The sequence below is a fragment of the Schistocerca nitens genome, chromosome 3, assembly GCF_023898315.1.
Source record: "Schistocerca nitens isolate TAMUIC-IGC-003100 chromosome 3, iqSchNite1.1, whole genome shotgun sequence".
Taxonomy (NCBI): Eukaryota; Metazoa; Arthropoda; class Insecta; order Orthoptera; family Acrididae; genus Schistocerca; species Schistocerca nitens.
This window is the reverse complement of record NC_064616.1, coordinates 782,585,184-782,611,644: the sequence shown is the minus strand read 5'-3', so window position 1 is coordinate 782,611,644 and position 26,461 is coordinate 782,585,184. Positions and strand designations below refer to the sequence as shown.

Below are 26,461 nucleotides of genomic sequence, written 5' to 3'. Positions count from 1 at the left end.
AGCACTCTGTGAAGAATGGGCTGCCTTTCCCCAAGTAACCTTCCAGCACCTGACTGAACGTATGCCTGCGAGCATGGAAGCTGTCATCAAGGCTAAGGGTGGGCCAACGCCATATTGAATTCCAGCATTACCGATGGAGGGCGCCACGAACTTGTAAATCATTTTCAGCCAAGTGTCCGGATACTTTTGATCACATAGTGTAGGTTCTAATCCAAATCATTATCCTTCGGGTACCCTCCACTCTTACTTGGTGGATACAAGTGTAGGTTTTAGAAACATCCTGTATATGCTTTGGGAGTCCATGTGAGATCGGATGGGACGTCACTTTGCAGATAATGCTTCATGTATTGTCTATTTTCCTTATTCACTAGTCTTTACACGTCTACGAGTTTGCCAGTGCAAAATGACGAAGCTGTAATATTAAATCAGAACGGCAAATCCAAATCTTATTCAGGGTTATTCACAAGTACCTTTGAGGTTTTAGAAGACGACTGCACGGAAACTACAAGATATACAGAAAAATGACACATATCGGTGTATTGACAAGAGCATGCTGAGGGGTAGTGCCACCAATTCTTCATGTCTACATATTTATTTCTCAATGTAGCCACTCCTGAAACAAAAATATGTCTCCGAACGAGAGATCAGTTTGTTGGTACCGTCACTTTAGAATGTTCGACTTTGTTGATGGAGGTACAACCTTCCCTCTTTTTGCACCGCTTCATAACTATCAAAGTGAAGTCTTCGAAGATGTTCTTTAAGTTTTGGAAACAGATGAAAATCAGAGGGGGCCAAGTCGGGACTGAATGGGAGATTATCAATGACAGTGAACTCAAGGCGTCGGATTGTTGCCGCTATCGCAGCGCTCGTCTGTGGTCTGATGGAGAGGATGAACTCTTCAAATTTGTGCTTTGTTTTCCGAGGGTCTTGCAGTACCTTGCAGAGCTTTTGGTGTCGCCTTTAGGCATGAATTCCAAGTGTACCACACCTGGAACATCCAAGAACACTGTAGGCGTGATTTTGTCTGCTGATGACATGGTCTTGAAATTTTTTGGCGTTGGTGATTCCTTGTGGCGCAACTCCATTGATGCTCTCTCGTTTTTGGGATGAAAATGGTGAACCCAGCTTTCAGCACCTTCCATAATATTGTTAAGGAACGCATCATCCTCACGCTCAATATGCAAAAGGAATTGATGGTACCGGCCTCTGTGGCCGAGCGGTTCTAGGCGCTTCAGTCTGGAACCGCGCTGCTGCTACGGTCGCAGGTTCCAATCCTGCCTCGGGTATGGATGCGTGTGATGTCCTTATGTTAGTTAAGTTTAAGTAGTTCTAAGTTGTTCTCAGATATTAAGTCCCATAGTGCTTAGAGCCATATGAATTTTTGAAATTGATGACAAATGTCCAATCTTCTCTGTTAAATGTCAGGAGTGAGCATTCGAGGCACCTGCCATAAACACAGTTTTCTGTACCACTGTTCTGCATTGGTGACCCGTACACACACTTGTGATATGCCACACCTACTAGAGAGCTGTGTCTATGTTACCCGACGATTTTCTCTGATGAGGTCATCAATGTGATTCTGATGTGCCTCGTTGGTTGAGGCACGCAGTCATCCTCTCCATGTTCTGTCACACACGTTGAGGTTAACACTGCAGTTACTTTCATAACAAGCAGAAATAACCAACTGTGACACATAACTGATGTTGATGCAGTCATCAATGTGTACACAGCTTTCATTCTTCTATGGATTTCAATTGGAGGCACGTTTCTTCAGTTAGAATCTCTATTACAGCATGCTGTTTTTCACGCTCCGACGTAGTTACGCTACCAAGTTAGATGCTACAATTCGGAGCCATCTAGTGGCAGTGGGTTGCATCTCATGTACGAGCAGTACCTCAACCGATACTGAGAACAGAATAAAAAAATCGGGGGCATTACTTTTCAGCATGCCCTCTTAGGCCGCTTTCACACTATACGGTTTTGACCGTACGGCAAAAAGCCGTACGAGTTTTAGCCGTGCCTGTGTTGCTTTCACATTACACGGCTTTTTGACGTGACCAGTTGTTGGTGTCTATTCAGTTTGCTTAATGTGTGTATCAAGATGAACCGTAAACGAGTTGTTGCTTTGTGGTTGCTTCATCGTCGCCGCAAAAGAAAAGGTCGTCTTTTGTGGGTACACCCCATTAACCAGAGAAGAGACGAAGTGGGTTTATTTTATACACTCTTTGAAGATTTGAGGAACGACGGAAATAAATTCTTTAACTATTTCCGAATGTCTATTACCTCGTTTGACGAATTACATAGAAAACTAAAGGATGTGTTACAACGACAAAACACACAATTCCGCAATTGCATCCAACCTGTTCAAATGCTGGCTATCACGTTAAGGTAATTTAATACATAAAAACTAGTTCTGTTTATTTACTTATTTATTTGTGTTTTACATTTTTATTACGCTCAGATTATGAAGTAGAAAAGTCAATATCAATATCAGCAGTTGAAACCAAAGAGTTTGTAGCAGGACTGACTGTACTGTCACTTTGTGGCGACAGGCTCTCTGCAAAAACGTTGTAGAACTGCGTTGTTGATGGTGGGCCTTCATGGCTACTTGTGGAAGGCGAAGGGTATGGTGGTGGCACTTTATTAATTCGTTGATAAGAACTGCGACCTTGAGAAGTCTGTAATGGTTGTTCGAGAAAAGTAGTTGGGTTTGGTGCAGCTGGAGGAGGACGAATCTGATGCGTATGGTAAGAGGATATTGGAGCAGCATTTTCCATAGGTGAATAAGAATAAGCTTGAAATCTATTATTATAGGGCATGGGAGGTGTGTAATGGGTAAATGGAGGAGGTTGAGCTGTCAATATATTTCTCCTTTCATATATATTTTCTATAACTTTGAGGACTCCCATCTGAAACTGAAGATAATCCTGTTCATCAAATTTTTCCAGATGAGGCTTCAGACTAAGTAAAAATGACATTTTGCTGCAAGGTTTGTCTTCTTCCAGAGCTCGTAATATTTTCATTTCGATTGCATCAGGTTTTCTATGTTTTCTGTTTGTATGGCACTCGCTTTTGGATGTTTGTTGTGTGGGTGCTGTATCAAATGGCCCAGAAACATTCTCAGTATTTTCGACGGAGCCCTGCGTTTCTATATCTTCTTCCAGTCTGGCGGTGCGTTCCGATTGAAAACTGTCCTCCGTCTCTCGAGCATCATACAGCTTTTTTAGAAACTGCAGCTGATCAGAATATACATACTTTTTCATTTTCTTTGCTGCTGAGCCACTTTTTTTCGCAGCTTGAATTTTTATGTTTGACTTCACAAAGGAGTCTCGTAGATTGGTCCACCTCCGTATTACTTCTATACCTACATCAAAAGAAAACAAAACTGTATGAAAACATTTTAATTTTGTATAGAAAAAAGCAAAACTGTAACAAAAAATGTCCACTGCAAACTAAATGTCACTGATTTTTTTTCGTTTTGTTCAGGTATCTGGCAAGCGGTTGTTCCTTCACTGACTTACATTTCCAGTACAGAATTGGGATTTCTACAGCAAGTAAAGTGGTTAATGATGTATGCACAGCAATTTGGTCATCACTGCGGGAAGAATGTATACAAAGACCGACCAAAGAGGTATGGGAATCAATAGCGGCTGGATTTGAACGTACTGCTAATTTCCCCCACTGCTTAGGAGCGGTGGATGGAAAACATATCCGTCTTACTGCCCCATTTAATAGCGGATCAATGTACTTCAATTACAAAGAATACTTTTCTGTGGTTCTGATGGCTGTAGCGGATTCCAACTACAGGTTCATTTATGTCGACGTAGGAAGTTATGGCAAAGACTGTGACTCTTCAGTGTTCAGACGGTCCAGTTTATGGAAGTCAATAGAAAGTAATTCCCTGGAATTTCCAGACGTCCAATGTCTGCCTGGTACGGAAGGTCCAAAAGTACCCTACTTCTTCGTGGGAGACGCAGCATTTGGCCTACACACGCATTTGCTCCGGCCTTTTGGGGGAACAAACTTGACAGTTGAGAAACGTGTATTTAATTACCGTTTGTGCAGAGCAAGGAGGTATGTGGAATGTGCTTTTGGCATCCTCACCAATAAGTGGCGGTTGTTTCACCGACCTTTAAATGTTCATCCAGATTTTGCAGTAAAAATGGTTAAAGCTTGCATTGTTTTACACAATTTTGTACGTCAGAGAGATGGATTTATAATTGAAGACACCACATCCTTCACTGGTTTGGAAGACTTAGCCCAAGATGCCAACATAAGAGGAGGACTGACAGCCAACGCCATAAGGAACACTCTTTGTAAATATTTTATGACAAATGCTGGAAGCGTGTCATGGCAGATGTCAAAGATATAAATTAACAAGCCTTTTCCTTTTTGTAGATTGTTTGTGAAAGCCTGCGACTGTATAGTAAATAGTTTTCTTTATAAATAAATTACTGCTACCACTCACGTTTTTAATCGTTTTGTTTATATTTTGTACGACGCGTTTCGGGAAATAATTCCGATCTTCAAGTGCGTTTTTTTCTCTAAGTTTTCATTATGTGTAGTGTTTTTTTATTTGTGAGGTCTTGTGCGTGTTTCTCTTATAAATTACAGTAAAGAAAACAGAATGCAAGACCTGACACATAAAAAGACACCACACATGATGAAAACTTAGAGAAAAACGCACTTAAGGATGGGAATTATTTCCCGAAACGCGTCGTGCAAAATATAAACAAAACAAAAAAAACGTGACTGGTAGCAGTAATTTACTTATAAACAAACGATTTACTTTTAGAATAAAATTTATAACGTTAAATAAAAACTGTTTAAAACGTATTAAATGTAATATTAATATATTAAATAAATACTTACCAAACGCATTTTTATCTTTGTCTTCCATCTCATCAAAATCTTGCTTCAGTGCTACGCAAACTTCCCGCCAAGCATTCTTTGTAGCAATACGATCTCTATACGCATCTAGAGTTTTGTCCCACAGAACAGGTCTTACTTCCACCAAGGTTATCAAAAGTTCAGTATCAATTTCATCCATTCTTCTACACTTTTCAGTAAACAAGAATAAACACAAATGAATAAAACGACACTACAACGAACTAGTCGACGCCGTACGGCTCAAAACCGTCCAGTGTGAAAGCATGCACTTAGTCACGTAGGCCACTGTTGTCGAACTTGCCGTACGGCGACCGTCTGTTGTAGTGGCAAGACACGGCTGCAGCACGGCACGGCAGCGGCATTTTGCCGTCGCCGTATAATGTGAAAGGCGCCATACATTTCTTCACACCTACAGCCGTACGGCTTTTTGCCGTACGGTCAAAACCGTATAGTGTGAAAGCGGCGTTATGTTCCTAATACGCGCCATGGCGTAGTTGCAGAGCGCAACACTAGGGTGCAGGCGTGCCAGAACATGCAGAAAAATCATCCGCTCTGCATTATGCCATGGAATTAGTTCGCGCTTGCAGATAGGCAACCCAGTGAACAGATTTACAAATCGTGCTACTATCGTTACGCCTTCCTGGGCATGCGGCAGCAACTTCAGGGAACTGCAAGCGTTTATTAACATTTGCTACATCACAAACGATGCCCATATTGAGCACATGTAATGTGAGTTAAAAACTTGGAGAGGTGCTTTATCCTCTGATATGTGTCTATTTTCTATATGTCTTGTAGTTTTCACGCAGTCATCTTCTGAAACCCCAGAGGTATTACGAATAACCATGACTTCAACTCTCAAGACAGCACATCCCAAAAGAGGCATCCGCTTGATTTCATGCGATTTTTTACAACCACGTTTCACAATTTCGATGGGCCCTGCCTGTCAGAACATGAAGTCAGCCTGGTCTTGGTTTAATTGCAGTTGTCCGTTCACGTTTTTACTTCACAATCGCTTCACTAACAGTCGGTTTTGGCAGCTTTAGAAGGGTTGAAATGTCCCTGATGAATTTGTTACTCAGGTAACATCTAATGACTAGCCCATGCTCGAAGTCACTGAGCCCTCTTGACAAACCCATTCTGCTGTTTAGTGGTCAATTCTGCTTGACATAGGGATTTACAGACACCTTTCATCAGGTAGTGTACATGATTTTCGCACACTTGAGAAACTACAGTGCCTCGTAGTGTAACAGATGAGTGAATGTTACTGTATCTACTATCTAGGAACAGCTCTGATGTTAGAATTGTAATGCATTACAAAGAATACTGTAAAATATGGAAGCAAGTAATCCAGAAATCGAAGCAACATTATTATGAGAAAAATATAATTACATCGGGCAATAAAATAAAAACCTTATGGGATATAGGGAAGACAGAGACAGACCGGGACCAAAAAGGAAGAGGAACAGATAGCTCTAAAAATAAATGAGACTTTGGTAACAAGTGCATTTAGTGTTGGAAACCTCTTAAACAAGTACTTCATTTCTGCTACCAACAGATTGGGGTTATCAGGTTCGGTGAACAGTGTAATGGACTATATGATACCAGTCTTTAAAAATAATTTCAGTATAATGGAAATGTCACTCACGTCTCCCAAAGAAGTAGCATCCATCATAAAATCCTTAGAATCTAAGTACTCCAGTGGGTATGATAACATATCAATGAAGTTAATCGAAGAGTTCTCACGTGAGTTGAGTTCCATCTTAAATTATTTGTGTAATTAATCTCTTATCAGCAGAACATTTCCAGACTGACTAAATTATGCTGAAGTTAAGCCTCTTTACAAGAATGGGGATAAACAGATACCACCAAACTATCGACCAATTCCCTTTTGCCTGCTTTCTCAAAAATATTTTAAAAGGTTGTGTTCAAGTATCTCCTTAAGCATCTGACTGCAAATAACATATTGACCAAGTTACAGTTTGGATTTCTTAAGGGTTCTGATATAGAGGAAGCTATTTACACTTACAGTGAGAATGTATTTAATTCATTAGATAATAAATTAGAGGTTACTGGCATTTTCAGTGACCTGTCAAAAGCTTTTGACTGTGTGAGCCACAGCATTATCTTAAGTAAATTATAATATTATGGTGTCACCAGAAATGCTGCAAAATGGTTTGAGTCTATCTAACAGGAAACAGAGGGTGTCACTGCAAAGTACCTGTACAGTAAGCAGTCAGTCTTCATCTGATTGGGAATTAATTGCTTGTGGTGTTCCTCAAGGTTCCATCCTGGGTGCACTGCTTTTTCTTGTGTACATTAATGTCATCTTGTCTGTTACATTGCCAGATGCTAAGTTTGTTTTGTTTGCAGATGATACAAACATTGCAATAAGTAGCAAGCCAAGGACAGATTCAGAAATAGTTGCTAATAAAATTTTCACTGACATTAACAAATGATTTAAATCTGATTCACTGTCATTAAACTTTGAGAAGACCTAGTATATGCAATTCAGAACCTGTAAGAGATTTCCTTCCAGCATGTGTATAATATATGAAGACATGCAGATCGCAGAGGGTGACATTGTTAAATTTCTGGGATTACAACTTGATAATAAATTCAGTTGGGAAGGGCATACCACAGAATTGCTTTAGCACCTAAACAAGTCTGTATTTGCAGTCAGAATGATGTCAGATGTAGGAGATATAAATATAAAAAAACTTGCATACCTTGCTTACTTTCATTCTATTATGTCATACGGGATCATATTCTAAGCAAAAGTTTTAAGGGTGCGAAAGCGTGTGATGAGAATCATTTGTGGTGTAAATTCAAGAACATCATATAGAAACCTGTCCAAGGAACTTTGTATTCTAACCACTGCTTATCAGTATATTTAATCCTTAATGAAATTTGTTTTAAGTAATATATCTCTGTTTCTAACCAATAGCTCAACACATAGTATCAGTACTAGGAATAAGAACATTCTACATAAAGACCTAAAATCATTTACCTTGGTCCAAAAATGGGTCCAATATTTAGGAACACACATTTTCAATAAGTTGCCAGCAACCATTAAAAACTTGGTTTCAGATAAAGCACAGTTTAAACAGAGTTTGGAAGCCTTTTTGATAGGCAACTTCTTCTACTCTATAGATGAGTATCATAACAGAGACTGTTATGGCAGCTTAAGTAAAAATGTCTGTTGGGTTTCAACTTTGACAGCACTTGGTCACAACAGTCAAGATTATCACTTTATGGATGATAAATTAATTAATAGTGCATAACAGTGTTTCATTCTGACAGTGTGTTAATTCTGTAAATATTGGCTGCTCCAGTTTACCGCATTGTATTCACCTATTTCGACAATCTTCTGACAAATGATCAGGGTAGTAAATATTATATTCAAATGTTTTATATTTTTATGTTATACTTTCTGACATGTTCCACACATACGAGAATCATCTCATCTTTTGGGACTATGGAACAAAAACTGAATCTAATCTAATCTAGCCTCATTGCTGAAATACAGAATGCTAAATTGTAATGTTTTTAATGTGCTTTGCTGTAGTGCAACATACTTTGATGTCTGCATACATTTCTAGAGCTTTTGCAGTGACTGTAATCTGGAAGCCTGTATTGGTGAGTGGCATAGACGAACACCATTGTGGTGGTACCAGCAACATCACTCTACAATTTGCAACACGGGATGGAAATTTTGTGGAACAAATTCTCCCAATATGACATCCAAAGCTCTATGGTCTTCTCTGTGCATGATTACAGTGCTGCTTTGTTGCTATAGAAGGCTAACAAGATATTGAATAAAACTTAATTCATGTGGGACCATTACTTCAAGTTGTTAATTTTTAGTTTTCATTCTGTGTAATTTGAGGAATTATGCAGTTTTTGCTGTGTTTCCTAAAGTGATAGAGCATAGATGATGATGTGTCTTGACAACTACTGACCCACTCCTCTTTGTGAATTTTTTATCGGACGCATACCTGCCATTATTGTTGAGACTCAGCTATATAATTGTTTCATCACCTTGAAAGCTATTTGATGCCATGGATTACATATGCTCCCAGACAATCTTTTGAGAGCCAATTTCATGAACCATTACTTATGTTATAGATCTTTACTTTTGTTATAGATATTTCCCAAATGCCCACACTAATTTGTATATGTATGGGTTGCGTTACACTAGTGTTGAGTCAGCAGAACTGTACAGACAACACAAGCATGATAACTGATATTGATGTGGTGACCACATTTATTTGTGGCACCATTCTAGCCTATAACAGTCAACATTTTCTATCAAGATGGCAAGTTAATGTTATGGTACATTTGCAGATTTCATACAACTACATGCTTCCATTTGATGACATTCCTGTGGATCTGGTGCCTCTGACAGCACACTTTAAGTACTTACTGAACAACGCGACCAAAGAGCAACCACTGATCCTGTTCCTCGACTCAGTGGACCAGCTGACAGGCACACAGGATGCCAACAAGGTTTCCTGGCTGCCATTGCGTCTGCCTCCCAACTGCAAGGTACATCTTCCTCAACAGCTAAATTATAACTTTTAAAATATTTCTATACATCTTCTGTTACTTACTGCAGGAATATTGTTCTGAAATATGCAGTTAGGCACTTTGATCACGACTATTAATGGACACAAACTGTTTATTTGATTGAAACTTCCTGGCAGATTAAAACTGTGTGCCCGACCGAGACTCGAACTCCGGACCCTTGCCTTTTCGCGGGCAAGTGCTCTACCAACTGAGCTACCGAAGCACGACTCACGCCCGGTACCCACAGCTTTACTTCTGCCAGTATCTCGTCTCCTACCTTCCAAACTTTGTTATTCTTCAGATATGCTGGCATTTGTTTTAGAGTTGTTAAAGGTAATTGAATCAGTATCTTATGTCATACATGAGTGCTTGTTTAAAAATTAATGCCTCTGAATTTTTATATGAAAACTCTTAAAGCTTTTTAAATAAAACAAATGTTATTAATATTCTGTATTTTTGTTCTTCATGTCTACATATTTATTTGTCAACACAGTCACTCTGGAAACTCACACATTTCTCCCAATGAGAGACCAGTTTGTTGATATTGTCACTTTAGAATGTTTGACTTTTTTGAGAGAGTCACAACCTCATCTCTGCTTGTTCACTTCATCACTATCAAAGTGAAGTCCTCAAAGGTGTTATTTAAGTTTTGGAAACAGGTAAAAATCAGATGGGGCCAAGTTGGAACTGTATGGGGGATGATTGATGACAGTGAACCCAAGACATCAAATTGTTGCAGATGTTGCCGCACTTGTGTGTGGTCTGGCATTGTCATGCTGAAGGAGAGGGTACTTCACATGTACAATCCTGGAAATTGAAATAAGAACACCGTGAATTCATTGTCCCAGGAAGGGGAAACTTTATTGACACATTCCTGGGGTCAGATACATCACATGATCACACTGACAGAACCACAGGCACATAGACACAGGCAACAGAGCATGCACAATGTCGGCACTAGTACAGTCTATATCCACCTTTCTCAGCAATGCAGGCTGCTATTCTCCCATGGAGACGATCGTAGAGATGCTGGATGTAGTCCTGTGGAACGGCTTGCCATGCCATTTCCACCTGGCGCCTCAGTTGGACCAGCGTTCGTGCTGGACGTGCAGACCGCGTGAGACGACGCTTCATCCAGTCCCAAACATGCTCAATGGGGGACAGATCCGGAGATCTTACTGGCCAGGGTAGTTGACTTACACCTTCTAGAGCACGTTGGGTGGCACAGGATACATGCGGACGTGCATTGTCCTGTTGGAACAGCAAGTTCCCTTGCCGGTCTAGGAATGGTAGAACGATGGGTTCGATGACGGTTTGGATGTACCGTGCACTATTCAGTGTCCCCTCGACGATCACCAGTGGTGTACGGCCAGTGTAGGAGATCGCTCCCCACACCATGATGCCGGGTGTTGGCCCTGTGTGCCTCGGTCGTATGCAGTCCTGATTGTGGCGCTCACCTGCACGGCGCCAAACACGCATACGACCATCATTGGCACCAAGGCAGAAGCGACTCTCATCGCTGAAGACGACACGACTCCATTCGTCCCTCCATTCACGCCTGTCGCGACACCACTGGAGGCTGGCTGCACGATGTTGGGGCGTGAGCGGAAGACGGCCTAACGGTGTGCGGGACCGTAGCCCAGCTTCATGGAGACGGTTGCGAATGGTCCTCGCCGATACCCCAGGAGCAACAGGGTCCCTAATTTGCTGGGAAGTGGCGGTGCGGCCCCTACGGCACTGCGTAGGATCCTACGGTCTTGGCATGCATCTGTGCGTCGCTGCGGTCCGGTCCCAGGTCGACGGGCACGTGCACCTTCCGCCGACCACTGGCGACAACATCGATGTTCTGTGGAGACCTCACGCCCCACGTGTTGAGCAATTCGGCGGTACGTCCACCCGGCCTCCCGCATGCCCACTATACGCCCTCGCTCAAAGTCCGTCAACTGCACATACGGTTCACGTCCATGCTGTCGCAGCATGCTACCAGTGTTAAAGACTGCGATGGAGCTCCGTATGCCACGGCAAACTGGCTGACACTGACGGCGGCGGTGCACAAATGCTGCGCAGCTAGCGCCATTCGACGGCCAACACCGCGGTTCCTGGTGTGTCCGCTGTGCCGTGCGTGTGATCATTGCTTGTACAGCCCTCTCGCAGTGTCCGGAGCAAGTCTGGTGGGTCTGACACACCGGTGTCAATGTGTTCTTTTTTCCATTTCCAGGAGTGTATTTATTTGTCAACACAGTCACTCTGGAAACTCACACATTTCTCCCAACGAGAGACCAGTTTGTTGATATTGTCACTTTAGAATGTTTGACTTTTTTTTGAGAGAATCACAACCTCATCTCTGCTTGTTCACTTCATCACTATCAAAGTGAAGTCCTCAAAGGTGTTATTTAAGTTTTGGAAACAGGTAAAAATCAGATGGGGCCAAGTTGGAACTGTATGGGGGATGATTGATGACAGTGAACCCAAGACATCAAATTGTTGCAGATGTTGCCGCACTTGTGTGCGGTCTGGCATTGTCATGCTGAAGGAGAGGGTACTTCACATGTAGATGAACTCTTTGAATTTGGAACTCAATTACAGTAGGCTGTTTCTCATGCATCAACATAGTTACATTACCCATGGCCAAGGTACATGCTAAAATTTGAAGCCCTCTTTTGGCCAAGGGCTTTGTTTTTCTTAAGATATGCTGATATTTACTGTAGATTCATTAAAGGTAATTGAATCAGTATATTATGTCATGTTTGACTGGGTACTGAAAAGTAATACCTACTAAATTTTTATGTGAAAACTCTTATAGGTTTTTAAATAAAACAAACATTAGTAACATCTACATCTTTATTCTTTATGTTTACATATTTATTTCTGAGCATAGTCACCCTGGAAACAAATATATTTCTCCCAATGAGAGACCAGTTTATAGATACCATCACTTTATAATGTTTGACTTTGTTGTTGAACCCATAACCTCACCTCTGCTAGCACTGCTTCATCACTATCAAAGTGAAGTCATCCAAGTTGTTTGTCAAGTTTTGGAAACAGATGAAAATCAGTTGGTGCCAAGTCAGGACTGTATGAAGGGTGATCAATGACAGTGAAACCAAGGTGTCAGATTGTTGCAGATATCACAGTGCTTATGTATGATGTGGCATTGTCATGTTAAAGGAGAAGGTGCTCCATGTGTAGACAAATTCTTTAACATTGAAACTCAATTATAGCACACTATTCCTCACAAACTGACATGGTTACATTATCCATTGCCATGTTACACACTTCAATTCGGAGCCCTCAAATGGCTGAGGGCTGCAGAGTTTGTGGACATGAAGAATGAAGATGTAGAGTGTTAATGGGATTTGTTTCATTTAAAAACCTTTACGACTTTTCTTATAAAAATTCAGAGTCATTACTTTTCAGCACTTTCTCATAAGGGATTGCCTTTTTAATTATATAACTCTCATCATTTCAGATTAATATATGAACATGATATATTTCATGTACACTACTCTGATGAACCAGAACATTATGACCATCTTCTTAATATAATGTTGGTCCACCTTTGGAAAGGTTCTGAGGTGATATCTCATTTGCCACATATTTATTTTCCCTTTTGTACATATAATATATGTTTTCACATACAAAAGGGATTAGATTAACCATTTCCTCAGCTATTCATACACTTACCCACTACTCACTCTGTGATAAACAACACCTTGTTGCAGCCTTTCACTGTCGTGATCTAATGGTGGTCCCTGCATTCTGTTTGAGCAAAACAATGAGGTAGTGTACATTGCATTGCTTGCAAAGAGCAGCAAGCTCTGATTGTTCTACTTTTTGACAGAGTTTATATGGATTGCACGCACATTTTCACTATATCAATGTAACATGCATAGCAGAGCAGCAGATGCTACAGTGCACCCAGTTACCAACATAACAGTAATCACACTGATGTAAATATATGAACTGTGACTTTACTTGAAGCAGTTTTTCTGGGACATAAGCATCACTTGAGAAAATATGTAAATGTATTCTATAAAATGATGATAAGCAGTGACACTCATACACTGAAATATATATTCTGTTCCAGCTGCTGGTATCTTGTGCAGCTGAAGCAAATAACCCAGAGGTCTCTAATGACTATTACCTTTTAAGAAGAATGATTGATATTGAGGAGAACTTTCTTGAGGTTACTGACCTTGGAGAGGATCTTGCAATGCAAGTAATAAGGTAACAATTTCTTATGCGCATATTTGGGGGTTTATGTGTGATATGGACTTTTATTTATTCTTGCAGTTATGTCAGAGACTTGTTATTGGCAAGGTTTCAGACATTCAACTGGGCTTCTCCATCTATGACAGCTGCATTATTATTTGATTATTCATCCAGATTCATCACTGTTTCCTTATCTTCTCCTGAGATTAAAATTTTGTGGGAGATACAAATCAAGAGTTTTGTTTCTGTGTTTGAGTGTTCTTTATAATATTTTCATATCAGAAAGAGTGGTTCACTGAAAGTTTTACAGTGTAAACATGACTTTGTATGGAGTAACTGGAAATATGTATAGAATGCAATGCAACAGAGTGTTTAGTAATTCAGTTTTGTTGCTTATCAAACTAATTTTGCAACTGAGTGAATTGTTTAAAGACTGTATTTTTTGTTCAGTGAACTGTGTAATGGACTGTTTGATGATTACATTTTATTGTTAATCACAGTGACCAGTCCTGTAGGAATCATATCTCACAATTAATTTCACTAACGCTGTAGTACTTATTTGATTTAATTCTGTTTCTGCTTTTATTTCATGCCCTTCTCTGAGCCCATTACTGCTGTTCCTGATGTTTCCTGATTGTAATATTCAGCCTCTTGCTTCACTTTACTTTCTGCTGCTACATTGTATGTTACATGTTTTATGGTCACCCATTTTGTAAAATTTCGTTCTCTGAGGCCTGTATTTTACACTCCTTGCTGTTACTGTGCTGACTCTTTGTTATCAGCACATACTGCCTCCTCACTTTGCTCCTGTGTTCTTTGGGCATAGTTTCTCACCGACAAATGAATCCCTGTTGTCATCCCCTTTAGGCTCTACTCTTATTTAGATTCAGAACCTGATATTTTTTCCAAATTTCAATTTAGTAAGATTTGTTTCAGGAGAATAAACAATTGCAATGTGTAATATGACCTTCTCAATTCAGCATCCAAACTTTCCAATGCAAAATATCTAACTGCACAGCTAATATCAGCACAACATGCTATTTTGTACTAGTGAATGTCTCTTATAACAGGGTAGTTTCCTTTAATTTTAACTAACAATTGCAAAAGATACAGATGCAGCTGCCTAATATAATCTGTTATAAAAGTTCCAATCTCAATTTGATACATACTCTTGAAAGGTAAAATGCTATGTAACAATGATTTCATAGTTTGTTTAAGTGTTGCGAATGATGTGGAAAGCAATGAAGCTGGTGTCTCCATTGAAGCTCTGAAGAATTTCCTTGAGGAAAATTAGCAGAAAAACATGATTGTCGCCAATGCCCTGTATTGGTATGATCTGATCAACAACACGTGTGTACACAAGGAAATAAGGAAAACAAATATTAGGATTAAGGCAATATGTTCAAACTATGGAAACTGTTCAATTCCAGATATAGGGAAGTTGGATAGAGGTCAACACACTAACCAAGGATTTAATTTGAAATATTCAGATAAACGTTATTTGTGTCAAAAATTAAATCAAATAATAAAAGGAAAACAGTTCATTCACAAGTGAAAGAAGTCCTACAGAAACTTTTTTTTAGAGTAAAACAGCCTTCACCATGTATATGTGAAGACGAAATATTTGAAAACTACATCATAAATGACATCACATCACAAAACGTCCAATATGTTACCAACAAAATAGAACAGATTGACGAATTTTTAAGTGTTACTAGTGTCCTTATATCTATTGTGTGAATGAACTAGGGTGCAAAACCGAAGAAGAGTGTAGCATTAATTTAAGTAATCATAAAATGGTCAGTGTCTATTATAGGAAACAACAAAAGGATGGGGTGTTGGTATTTATGTCAAAAATAATGTCCAGTGCGAAAAAATTGATTGGGTAGATAAACTTGCATATGAGATAGTTTTTGAAATAGCTGCAAAAAGAATAAAGCTTAGAAATAGCAGTTTAATAATAGCTAGTCTGTACAGATCCCCTAAGAGCAACATGGAAGAATTTTTCTGTCATTTAGAGGAACTTGTTGACAAACTCTCACCTCATAAAAAACTGACTATAATAGTAGGGGATGTGAACATAGACTCCTTAACTAATAATATAAATCATCTTAGGTATATTAATGTTTTACAGACCGTGTTATTATAAACTTAAGAAAGGAAGACCTTGTAGTTAGAACTGTTGAGAATCACATTTCAGATTATAGTGCATTAGACCTAGAGCTTCATACAGACAAAGAAATAGTATCTGATGGGGACCTATTTACTTATAAAAGAAAGCTTATCTATCGTACATTAATGGAAACCCTGGCACAAATAAACTGGCATCAGGTAGGTATATATGAAAAAGGAGATATTTATGAAAAGTGGGACAAATTTTATACATCATTAACCCATTGTCTTTTTCAAGTGTGTCCAGTGGTCAAAATACTAAAGAAAGTTGACAGTTCCGGGAATCGCTGGCCATGGTGGCTGAGCAGTTCTAGGCGCTTCAGTCCGGAACCACGCGCCTTCTACGGTCGCAGGTTCGAATCCTGCCTTGGGCATGGATGAGTGTAATGTCCTTAGGTTAGTCAGGTTTAAGTAGTTCTAAGTCTAGGGGACTGATGACCTAAGATGTAAAGTCCCATAGTGCTTAGCACCATTTGAACCAGGTTCCAGGAATCTCAAACATCCCCCTAACACAATAAAATTAAAGGAAGATATGAATGATTTATATATTCTTTTTAGACACACCAAGCTGCAGTACTTCCAATCTAAATACAAAGCCTATAGAAAAACCTACAGGGAAGCACTTAAGACATTAAAAGCACAGATGTATGCTGAACAGCTGAGTCAGTCTAATAATGTTACCAAAACAGTGTCGAGCACAGTAAACGAGGAAAGAGGAGGGAGCAATAATGCAGTGTGAAATAGCATAATAGTAAGTGACAATAAAAAATTGCTGAGTGACCCAATGGAAGTATGTGAGAGATTCATAGACCAGTTTAGTAAGATGATTAGGGAGGATGTGATCGACCCACCACAGGTGCTAAATCCCAATAACGTCAATAATTCATTCTTCCTGTGGTGTGTTACAGAACTGGAAATCATAAACACCGTTTCCAACTTAAAAGCAAATACATCCAGTGGCTTGGATTACATCTCAGCAAAATTTCTGAAAAAATGCAGTAATGAATTAATAAAGCTACTACAACACTTAATAAACAGCTCTTTCAGTCAGGGGTCATTTCCTGACCTATTAAAAGTCACTGAAATAAGACTGGTGCATAGAAAGGGAATAAGTACAGATATACAAAATTATAGGCCTATTTCATTGACATCAATATTTAGTAACCTATTGGAAAGGCTACTTCTTGATCAAACTGAATCATTTTTCTGTAAGTACAATATATTAAAAAATTGTCAGCATGGTTTCAGGAAGGGCCAGTCTACAGTAACAGCTGTAGTTACATTTTTGCAAGTGGTATTGAATAAACTTGATGATGGAAACAAAGTTATTGGCACCTTTTTAGACCTATCCAAGGGTTTTTGACTCTATAAATCATTATGTTCTACATAAATTAGAAACTTATGGAGACAGAGGAGTAGCATTAGATTTGTTAAGATCTTACCTTGCTGACAGGAGACATTGCGTAAAGCTGTATTATACAACTGGGAGACATATACAAACAGGAAAATCGTTTTATAAAATTCTTAACTGTGGAGTCCCTCAGGAAGCATTATTGGGCCTTTTTTATTTGCTGTGTACGTCAATGATATAATAATTCCACAAAATTCAAACCTAGTAAAGTGTGCTGATGACACCTCCTTCATAAGTTGGGGCTCTTCAAAATAGTTAGCAGTGCAAAATAATGCAGATAACATTAGCCTCATGACAGAATATCTCACCAAAAACAAATTGGCACTAAATAATGACAAGACAATTCTGATGTAGTTTCTGGGTACAGAACCCAAGCTATCAGTTGAAACAATTGATAAACATAAATTCCTGGGTATTATAGTAGATGAACATATTACATGGAAGGAGCACATCAGTTACATGCAAAAAAAAAAAAAAAAAAAAAAAAAAAAAAAAAAAAAAAAAAAAAAAAAGTCCTGTAACACCTACCTGCTTAAACAACCTTCCTAGCATAATAGCGCCACCTGTTTTAAGACAAATCTATTATGGAATTACACACTCCCAGGTGCAATATGGTACCGAGATTTTGGGTGGGGAATCAACAACATATATAGATCGGGCTTTCAGAGCCCAGAAAAGTATAATTGGGATAATAGCTAATATTAGTAAGTGTCAGTCATGTAGAGAATATTTCATTAAATATAACATACTAACAGTGTATTCATTGTATGTTCTCAGAACTATATTGTTTGTAAAAGAAAATGTGGAGCATAGTGTAATCAATAGTGAAATCCATAATTATAATACAAGAAAAAGAGAGAATTACCACATAAAATTTAGTAATAAAAGAGCAACAGATCATAGTCCATTTTATGCTGGAAGACATTTTTATAACAGATTGCCAAATAATACAAAATTGTTAAAAGGAAACATATTTAAGACAAAATTAAAGAAATTGTTGACTGATAAATGTTTGTACTCCATCAAGGATTTTTAATATTATTGTGTGTAATGTATCTTCACTTTTAAACTTTTTTTAATGTTCTTGTGTTTGTAAACTGAATATGTTCATGAATGTTAAGTTATTGTGGACAAATAAACCATTTTATTTTATTTATTTATTTATATAAAGTTTGACACACAGTGAGCTCCTGTAATTATGAATGTATCTACTTCAGAGTAAATCTACAGTGCAGAGAAACATTCTAATGTTAATCTAACTTCTGAGTAGGTTTACAACAACAGCAATAGCACTGACTGTGTCCAAGATATCTGACTGATCAGGAGGATGATACCTAATTGAAAACAGTAAAACTTGAAATAACTGCCTATGAGTGACACTGCATCAAAGCAATGTCAGATCTCACAACACAGCTGGATTTCATCACTTTAAAATCATAAAATGGAAGGAAAACATCTATAATCACTCACATTTATCAGCATGCATGTAATTAATTCATACTAAAATACAAAAATAGCAATAGATGCTGCTGCTAATAGTTAACAGAGACTCAATCACAGCCGTGCATTATGGCTTTCTAGTTGTAGGCCTATACAAAACCATTCACACAGATTTTTTAAGTGTAGTGGAGCATAGAAAATAGTTTAAACATATGGTTTGTTTGTTAAGAACAGGGTTGATATACACTTGTGTTCAGGAAAAAACAAAACATCTTGAACAACTGGAGATAGGACATTCATATTGACAGGACATGTTCATTACTATGTTCTGCAGAAATGATTATGATTTCAGTAGGCTCGATTCAACATGTTTCCTGTTCCCTAGTAGGCACAAGATCATCCATGGGCCCTGATAACTTGTTCCATGCATGATGGCATCGATGTGTGTAAGGTGCGAATGGCGTCCTGTGGTATAGCCATCTGTGTTGCATTTACCTGTTTCCGAAGTTCATCCATGGTGGGTGGCATTGGGTTACGGCACTGCACCCATCGTTTCAACATATCTCACACATTTTTGTCTGGCGAGAAGTTTGGTGATCTAGCAGGCCAGGGCAAAATGCTGACATCCTGTGCCACTAAGTAGGCACCAGCTCATGCAACAACATGTGGTCATACATTGTTTGCTGAAAAATGGTGTCTGGTGTATTGTGCAGAAGGGATTTGGCAGTGGGTCACAGGGTGTCATTCATGAAGGTCACACTGGTCACTGTGCCCTGGACACACACCAACTGTGATTTCTGGTTGTACCCAGTACCAGCCCACTCCACAAGGCCTTGAGTTGATGCTGTATGTCTTATGTGAATGGGTTCATTGTGGTTCTACTCCCCGTGTCTGTGGCAAACCAAAATATGGTCATCAATTTTAAACAAACAGAACCTGGATTCATCCAAAAACATTATCTGATGCCATTCCTGTCCCCAGTGATGTTGTTCAATACATGATTGTCGTCTAGCATGTTTCTGCACATTTGTCAAAGGTAGGTGGAGAAATGGACAACACACAAGTAACACATGCCATAATAAATGGCTACCAGGGGTGACAATCCGTTGCTGTTGTGCTAGAGTTGAGGAGATGTAGATCTGTCCCGCAATGCCGTTTGGATGAAGTGTCAATCCTCTCAGTGGTGGTCTGGGTGGTGCAGCCTGATCCATCTTGTTGTGTCCTGTGGCATGCCATGAACCATTCTGCTTCTACCCACTGCACTACCAAAACACTTTGTCCCACACAAGCAGCAATTTCCCAGATGCATCAGATTTGCTCATGCCAATAATGGACCCTCTTTCAAACTCAAAGGTTTGATGGTATGGTTCATGCATACCTCTATGAGGTGTCCTGCACAACTGCTCAAGTCATACTGATTCAGTACCTTCAGTTTATATTGACAACAACAGCCACAGGCACATTTTACTGGTAGGTGATGCTACACCACAATATCGATGTTGACTTTGAACCTGTGGCCAACATGGTTCAGATGCTGATCATTTATGCAAAACATACTAATGTACATGTCCTGTGAATGTCAATATCCTATCTGCAGTGATCCAAGTTGTTGTTGCTTTTTTTTTTTAAAAAAAAAAAAACATGAGTGTGTTCATCTAACCAAACTTCATGAGAACTGAACTCTGAGAATTTTACTTAATCACTTGATTAAGAGAAACAGGATTTTAAGACTGTGTGAAATAAAAGCTTTAGACATTGGCTGTTAAAGGATATTTCAGTATGTTGTTTATTTTGAAGCTGAATTTACATGAGTAGTTTAGGCTAATAGATGCTAAAGAGGAGCTAATAGCAGTGTATCACTCTTTTTGGGTATGTAATCCACATTAGATATCTCAATACTTTTTCACCATTTCTTTTAACAAAGAGATTTGCATCACAGTACTGATTTTTAGCAAAATAATACATATCATAATCTCCTTGGGGGTTGCATTTTTTAATCTAATGGCCACTTGTGGTGTAAACAGAGTAATGTGGAGTAAATCTGTTGTTTTATCTGTCTAAATGTCTTGTCTCATGTTTGATTGTACAGAATGTCACAACGTAGAAAATCTTCAACTTTGCATAGTTTAAAACTAAAAGAGGCAAACATAATTAAAGTATCTGTGCTGTAAACCCTTAAAGTCAATTAATGTGCTCCCACAAATCTTTGTCTATCCTGTAATAAGAAGTAAACAATGAAGAAATGGAAATTACATTGGCTTGTATGATTATTTTTCAAGGATTACTTTTATGATTTTTTCAGAGTGTCTTATGTGCATAGGATGCAAATTTTTTTTATGATTATTACTTCAACGGAAATTCAAACACTCTATTACGGAAAATTTTAAAACAAAATAGAAATTCAGTAGACTAGGCCTATTTGTAACCATTCACACAGTTTTATGGGTACAAATGTCAGGACGTGATGTCTACTTAGTGTTTCACATTGAAAAAAGACAGAAGTGGCTTTGCAGCATTCTTCAATCAGCATAATAGACTTCTTTGTGTAAGGGAATATCTCATTCATTGATATTTTTTCAAATTATGGCTCTCCTTGATTAGAAACAATTTTCCTTGATGTCATCATCATCACCATAAAAATTCTATATAGGGAACAAAAAAGAGTGTCACCTTTTTTTCCATACCTACTTAAGAAATTTATGTTTCATTTACTGATGTGTCAGATGCTGAATCTCCAAGATAAATATTTGTTGAAAATGTTTTGGTGTCACACAGAGTGTTTTGTATTTCAGAATGTGGATGAAGACTGCTCATAGGGATCTTTCAAACTATCAGTGGCGGCTTGTTGCAAATGCAATCGGCCAATGTTCACTACCAATATTTGTCAAACTAGTCTTTGCTGAAATCTGTCGCTGGCGGAGCTACACGAAGCCACAAGAAACACATCTGGCTTCAACTGTCATGGATTCAATCATGATGCTGTTTGAAAGAATTGAGAAGCAGGTAATCTATAAACTATCATCACTGAAGTTCATTACAGTCATCTATTTTTAACTCTCTGTTTCAGATTTCTCATGTCCATTCACTCTCAGATATAATGCTACATACCGTTTTCCCTAATAACAGAGCATCTGAACTTGAGAAGTCATTATATTTCCTTGTTTCTTCATTCTTCCCAAATTCTCTTCATACAATTCCAGTGTCCTCTGTGGCATTCTTTTGACAATTTACCTCCCATTCTCTTTTCCGTTTTTTTTTGTTTAAATATGTGTTTTTTTATAACTGATCCTTATTTCATATGTTACCTTGTTTGATTTCTGCTTCTTTAATAACTTCCTGTGTTTTAGAGGTCCATTTTGTCTTGTTTTTACTAGTGTTTGCTGTCTTGAAGATTTTCCTCATGAGCCTGTTCTTATTCATCCTGTGGCTATGTTCAAAATTTAATCTTTCTTTTTCTGAGGGTGCACATTATTATTTCTGTCTATTTGTAAATGTCTCTTGATGGCCACTTCATCCAAATTTCTTCACAGAAAACTGGTTCAGATATTTTTCTGAGAATTTTCCTTTCCTGCTTCTTAGTCTCTCATATTTTTCTGTGGCCAGTAATCACCATAATTTTTACAGTGTAAAGTGCTCCCAGTGGAACTACTGTGCTGTAATGCCCTGGATTTGCATTTAGAGAGATAGATTTTTTGTTGTTGTGACTCCAAGTTAGCTTCTATGCTTTTTGTAATTTTGAGATTCTTTCTTGATTGTCTATCATGCTCAGTCCTGATGGCTGGATGACAACTCCTATATATTAAAAGTGTGTAACTTGTGACAGTTCCCCACACAAAGTTATAATGGGGAGGTTATCTGCAGGCTTCCTCTGCATGTACTGACATTTCTCATAGGAGATTTGTAGGTCAGTTTTCTGTGCGATTTCATGTGGCTTCTACAGGGAAAGTTTGGCATCTCCTCTATTATTTGTTAGGATGATGAGATTGTCTGCAAAAACCAGACACTTTGCATTGATTCTCTGATCTTTTCAGTTCATTGTTGGATTCCTTTTTTTATTTTCCCAGCTCTTTATAATTTTTTGCAGAACTGTGTTAAATTGGGGGGGGGGGGGGGGGGGAGAGTCCATCTCCTTGACAAACACTGGTATGGATTTGAAATGCTTCTGAAGTTTAACCCATGAATTTAACTTTGGAGGTTGTATCTGTTAATGTCTGTTGCATAATTGCCCTTGCTTTCCTGTTAGTTTTGAATTCCTGTAAGGATTGGAATAATGTTTGCCTATCTATTAAATCATAAGCCTCTTTGGAGTCAACAGAAGTTACGTCAGTGATTAACTTAATAGAGCCTTTGAAAGAATTTTGTTCACTACAGGGAACAATGAAATTCCCCTGTAATAATTCACATTGGTTTTATCTCATTTTCTTGAAGAGCACCAATTAATGCACATTTATTCAGTTTCCCAAATGTTTGATATCATTATTATTTGAGTTGCTTGTGTGATATTACTATAACTTAATTTCCATATTTCTGCTGTGTGTGTATAAGACAATACTATTACTTATTTACAGTACAGTGATGATTAGGCATATAAAGTTGGATAAAGCATACTCAGCAGTAAAAGTAGCTTCTACACAACAGTATAACTGATGTGATATTACACACTTAGTGGCTTCTATATTCTACAAGATGGTTGCTTGATAATGGACATTTAGTCTGATACCAGAAGGTTGTTACCCTGGGAAGTTTATTGAATTTGCTAGTTGCAGCTCTCAAAATGAAGACATTTATGAAATATTTGAGCATTTAGGAATAATTGTCTGATAATGTAATTGTCAGAAAGCTATTATAATAATTTAAACAAAAGTCTACATTTTCATTTATTAAAAAGTTTCTTTGAAAAACGAATATATGGTATTATTTGGAAGACAAATTGCTATTAAATATAATATTTTTTGCAGATTCAAATCCTCCTAACAAAATCTCCTTATTTATTTGGCTTTCTATTCAGTAATTATTCCTGGCATTATTTAGTGCATCAAATAATTATACCTATCTTGAAAACTGTTTCCGCCTTATGCATTCAGTGTATGATTAAAAAAATTTATTTTCTGAAAAACATTGTTTAATATCAGACAGGCGAAAGCTATCTAGAATAATCCGTGAGATACAGTTCCCAAATGTGGAAATCTTGTAACTGTACATTTTGTGAATATCGTAAATTTCAACTGAGTGTCTATATTCTTGACCAGCTGAATATATGGTCATGTTCCATGCCATATACTATCTTACCAGATAGCCAAATGCGTTATCATGTCTGGATTCAGGAAGGCGCACCAACCCCAGATAAAATCTGCATGGAAGATAAACAATGAGGACCAAAGTGCCGGGCAACCTGGATAATATTTTTAGGTGGATTCTGACATCCGACTAGCTGAATACCGGGCTGATACCCGCGTTTCATCTCAGTTACATAATTTGCAAATATTTATAAAATACTCACACATGTTCACGTGGTTGACATGGGGTAGCACTACATGCAGACTGCTGGGAAACACAAATTCTGTCCCGGGGGGAAAAAGGAAGCAGTGGGGGGGGGGGGGGGGGGCGTTGGCAACAAGAAAGGTATCTGGCCACTCTCTGTCACTAAAACTACCAAATTCTCATCACAATTAACATGCAGACACTATGAAGAGATGGAAAAAAGGCCAAGGAAAAAGGTGATGAAAGTCCCATGCAATATACCAAAATTCCAATTTGGAAATTTATGTGAGTAAACATAATCTATAATCTCCTTTGTGAACATTCATTTAGTTCAGCCCTTTGCATCATGCTACATAAAGAGTTCCAGCTGTTACATTTTGTTACTATTTGCAGATTTCAGAGAGGAATTTCTGCATTCCAGTCACAAATACTGATATTTGTTGTTAATGCTCAGAAAACACTGTTCACTTCTACCTGACTGTTATTACTTGTTGTTTCATGATATATATTCCAATGCTGAAATCATGAAAAGTGTCAAATGAGTTTTCTGACATTTTATAATTTCAGAATAACTTTACTGAGCTTACTGTACTTCTGTTTCATGTGTTGCAAAGAAAAAGGTGCTTAGGTATTAATTGTAACAAGCTTGTAATAAGTTATTTCTCTTTCATAATTTAGGTTTCATTAACACCCTTCTTATCTCTTTGGGGTGCTTTTCCAAATGTTGAAACAACAAATATGTTCTTTAGTTTCTTTATCTATAACTTTGGTTTATTTTGAACAAATGCCTAAAAGATATTAACTTTTTAAGAATATAAGTAGTCTTAATAAAAAAAGTGAATATCAAGGAAGTACAGAAATATCCAGAACACTTGTATTGCATATAATATTTAATTTCCAACTAGGAGCAGCTATTTGCTTCCAAAATAGTCATATTTTGATTTCTATTGATAATGTTTCATTAATAATCAGTAGAATTCCATTGTACATAGAATTAGTGTATGATCATCGTTATTTATTCTTCATTTTTAAAGTAATTTTATCAGTGCAAAATTTTATGTCAGTTGAAGAAGGTGTGATGACATTAGTCTCACCAAGTTTAAGAACTAACACTAAGTCTATTAGAGAAAATAGTAACACTTCACAGTATATTTGAATTATGTTACTGTCATTTGGATTATGGTAAAGGTGAAGTACAGGTTGTGAATGTCACTGATGTAAACAATGGTTAATTTTGTACAAATAATTTACTAGTTTCTTTATGGGTCATGCTAAAGAAACACAAATATGTGTAATATGATTGCAGGTTTAAATACGTACGGTGATGCAATTTTACTGTGGGAAGTGTTCCATAACATCTATTTTTATGCTTTTTCACCATCTTAATGTTTGTACAATACAAGAAATATTCCATAGCATGGTCGCATATTGGTATTCCACGCTTTGGCCTACATAACAGCTGCTAAAAGTGGACTGTCAGAATCTGAATTAGAAGATTTGATTTCCCTAGATGATAAGGTACTTGATGATGTCTACCAGTATCATCTTCCACCTGTTCGAAGAATACCTCCTCTGTTGTGGACACGTATTCGGAATGATCTGCCAAATTATCTGTCTGAAAGAGAAGCTGATGGTGTCAGTGTTATGAACTGGTACCACAGGTGAGCTTGCTCAGCAGCATATAATATCACAGTATTCTTATTAAAATTAGTGCTATAATTTGGTCAAACCATTACATAGTTATGGAACATAGTTTCAGTTGTTGCGTACAACATAAAAATTTTCATATAAAGAGTCAGGGAATGCATGTATGATAAGCATAATTTTCTTTTTATTTATTGATAAAGTAAAAGCAGCAGCAAAGTCTTCACTCTGGATTACTAAGCTTATGTTTGACTCAACTATGTAAATGAAGGAAGGATAAGAGTTTTATGAACAAGCTTTTGTAGTTTGTTGAAAATATTTGCCAGGTTGTTTTCTACAAGCAAATGGCTAATGACTTGTTACAGATCAATTCCATGATGATGTGTTATGCATTTAGTGTTTCCAGGAATGTGATAGATTGATTTTTATACTGAAAAAAAGTCACACAGTTATTTATTATGTTCCGACAATGGTAATTTGTTTGAAGAAGATATTCTGAATATCTGTAGGCGTCTATCTGTACCCTTCTGATATGCCAGTTTTATGATGTTTAAGAATGAGTGTTCTTTTTCTCTAGTAGCTAGGACTTGTTTCCTCCTAAACAGCCTTTCATTCTGCTGTCATTTTCTTAATGTTAAATATTAA

The 26,461-nt window shown here is 37.9% G+C and overlaps 1 protein-coding gene across 1 annotated transcript in view; it reads left to right on the top strand.

Annotated features, from left to right (window-relative positions):
* Positions 1-26,461, top strand: part of LOC126249761 (NACHT and WD repeat domain-containing protein 2) — a 253,964-nt gene that overhangs the window by 64,163 nt on the left and 163,340 nt on the right. The window contains exons 9-12 of the mRNA XM_049951451.1: positions 9,235-9,435; positions 13,544-13,683; positions 21,484-21,694; positions 25,589-25,833. Coding sequence (XP_049807408.1) covers positions 9,235-9,435; positions 13,544-13,683; positions 21,484-21,694; positions 25,589-25,833 — 797 coding nt within the window. The remainder of the gene's footprint in view (positions 1-9,234; positions 9,436-13,543; positions 13,684-21,483; positions 21,695-25,588; positions 25,834-26,461) is intronic.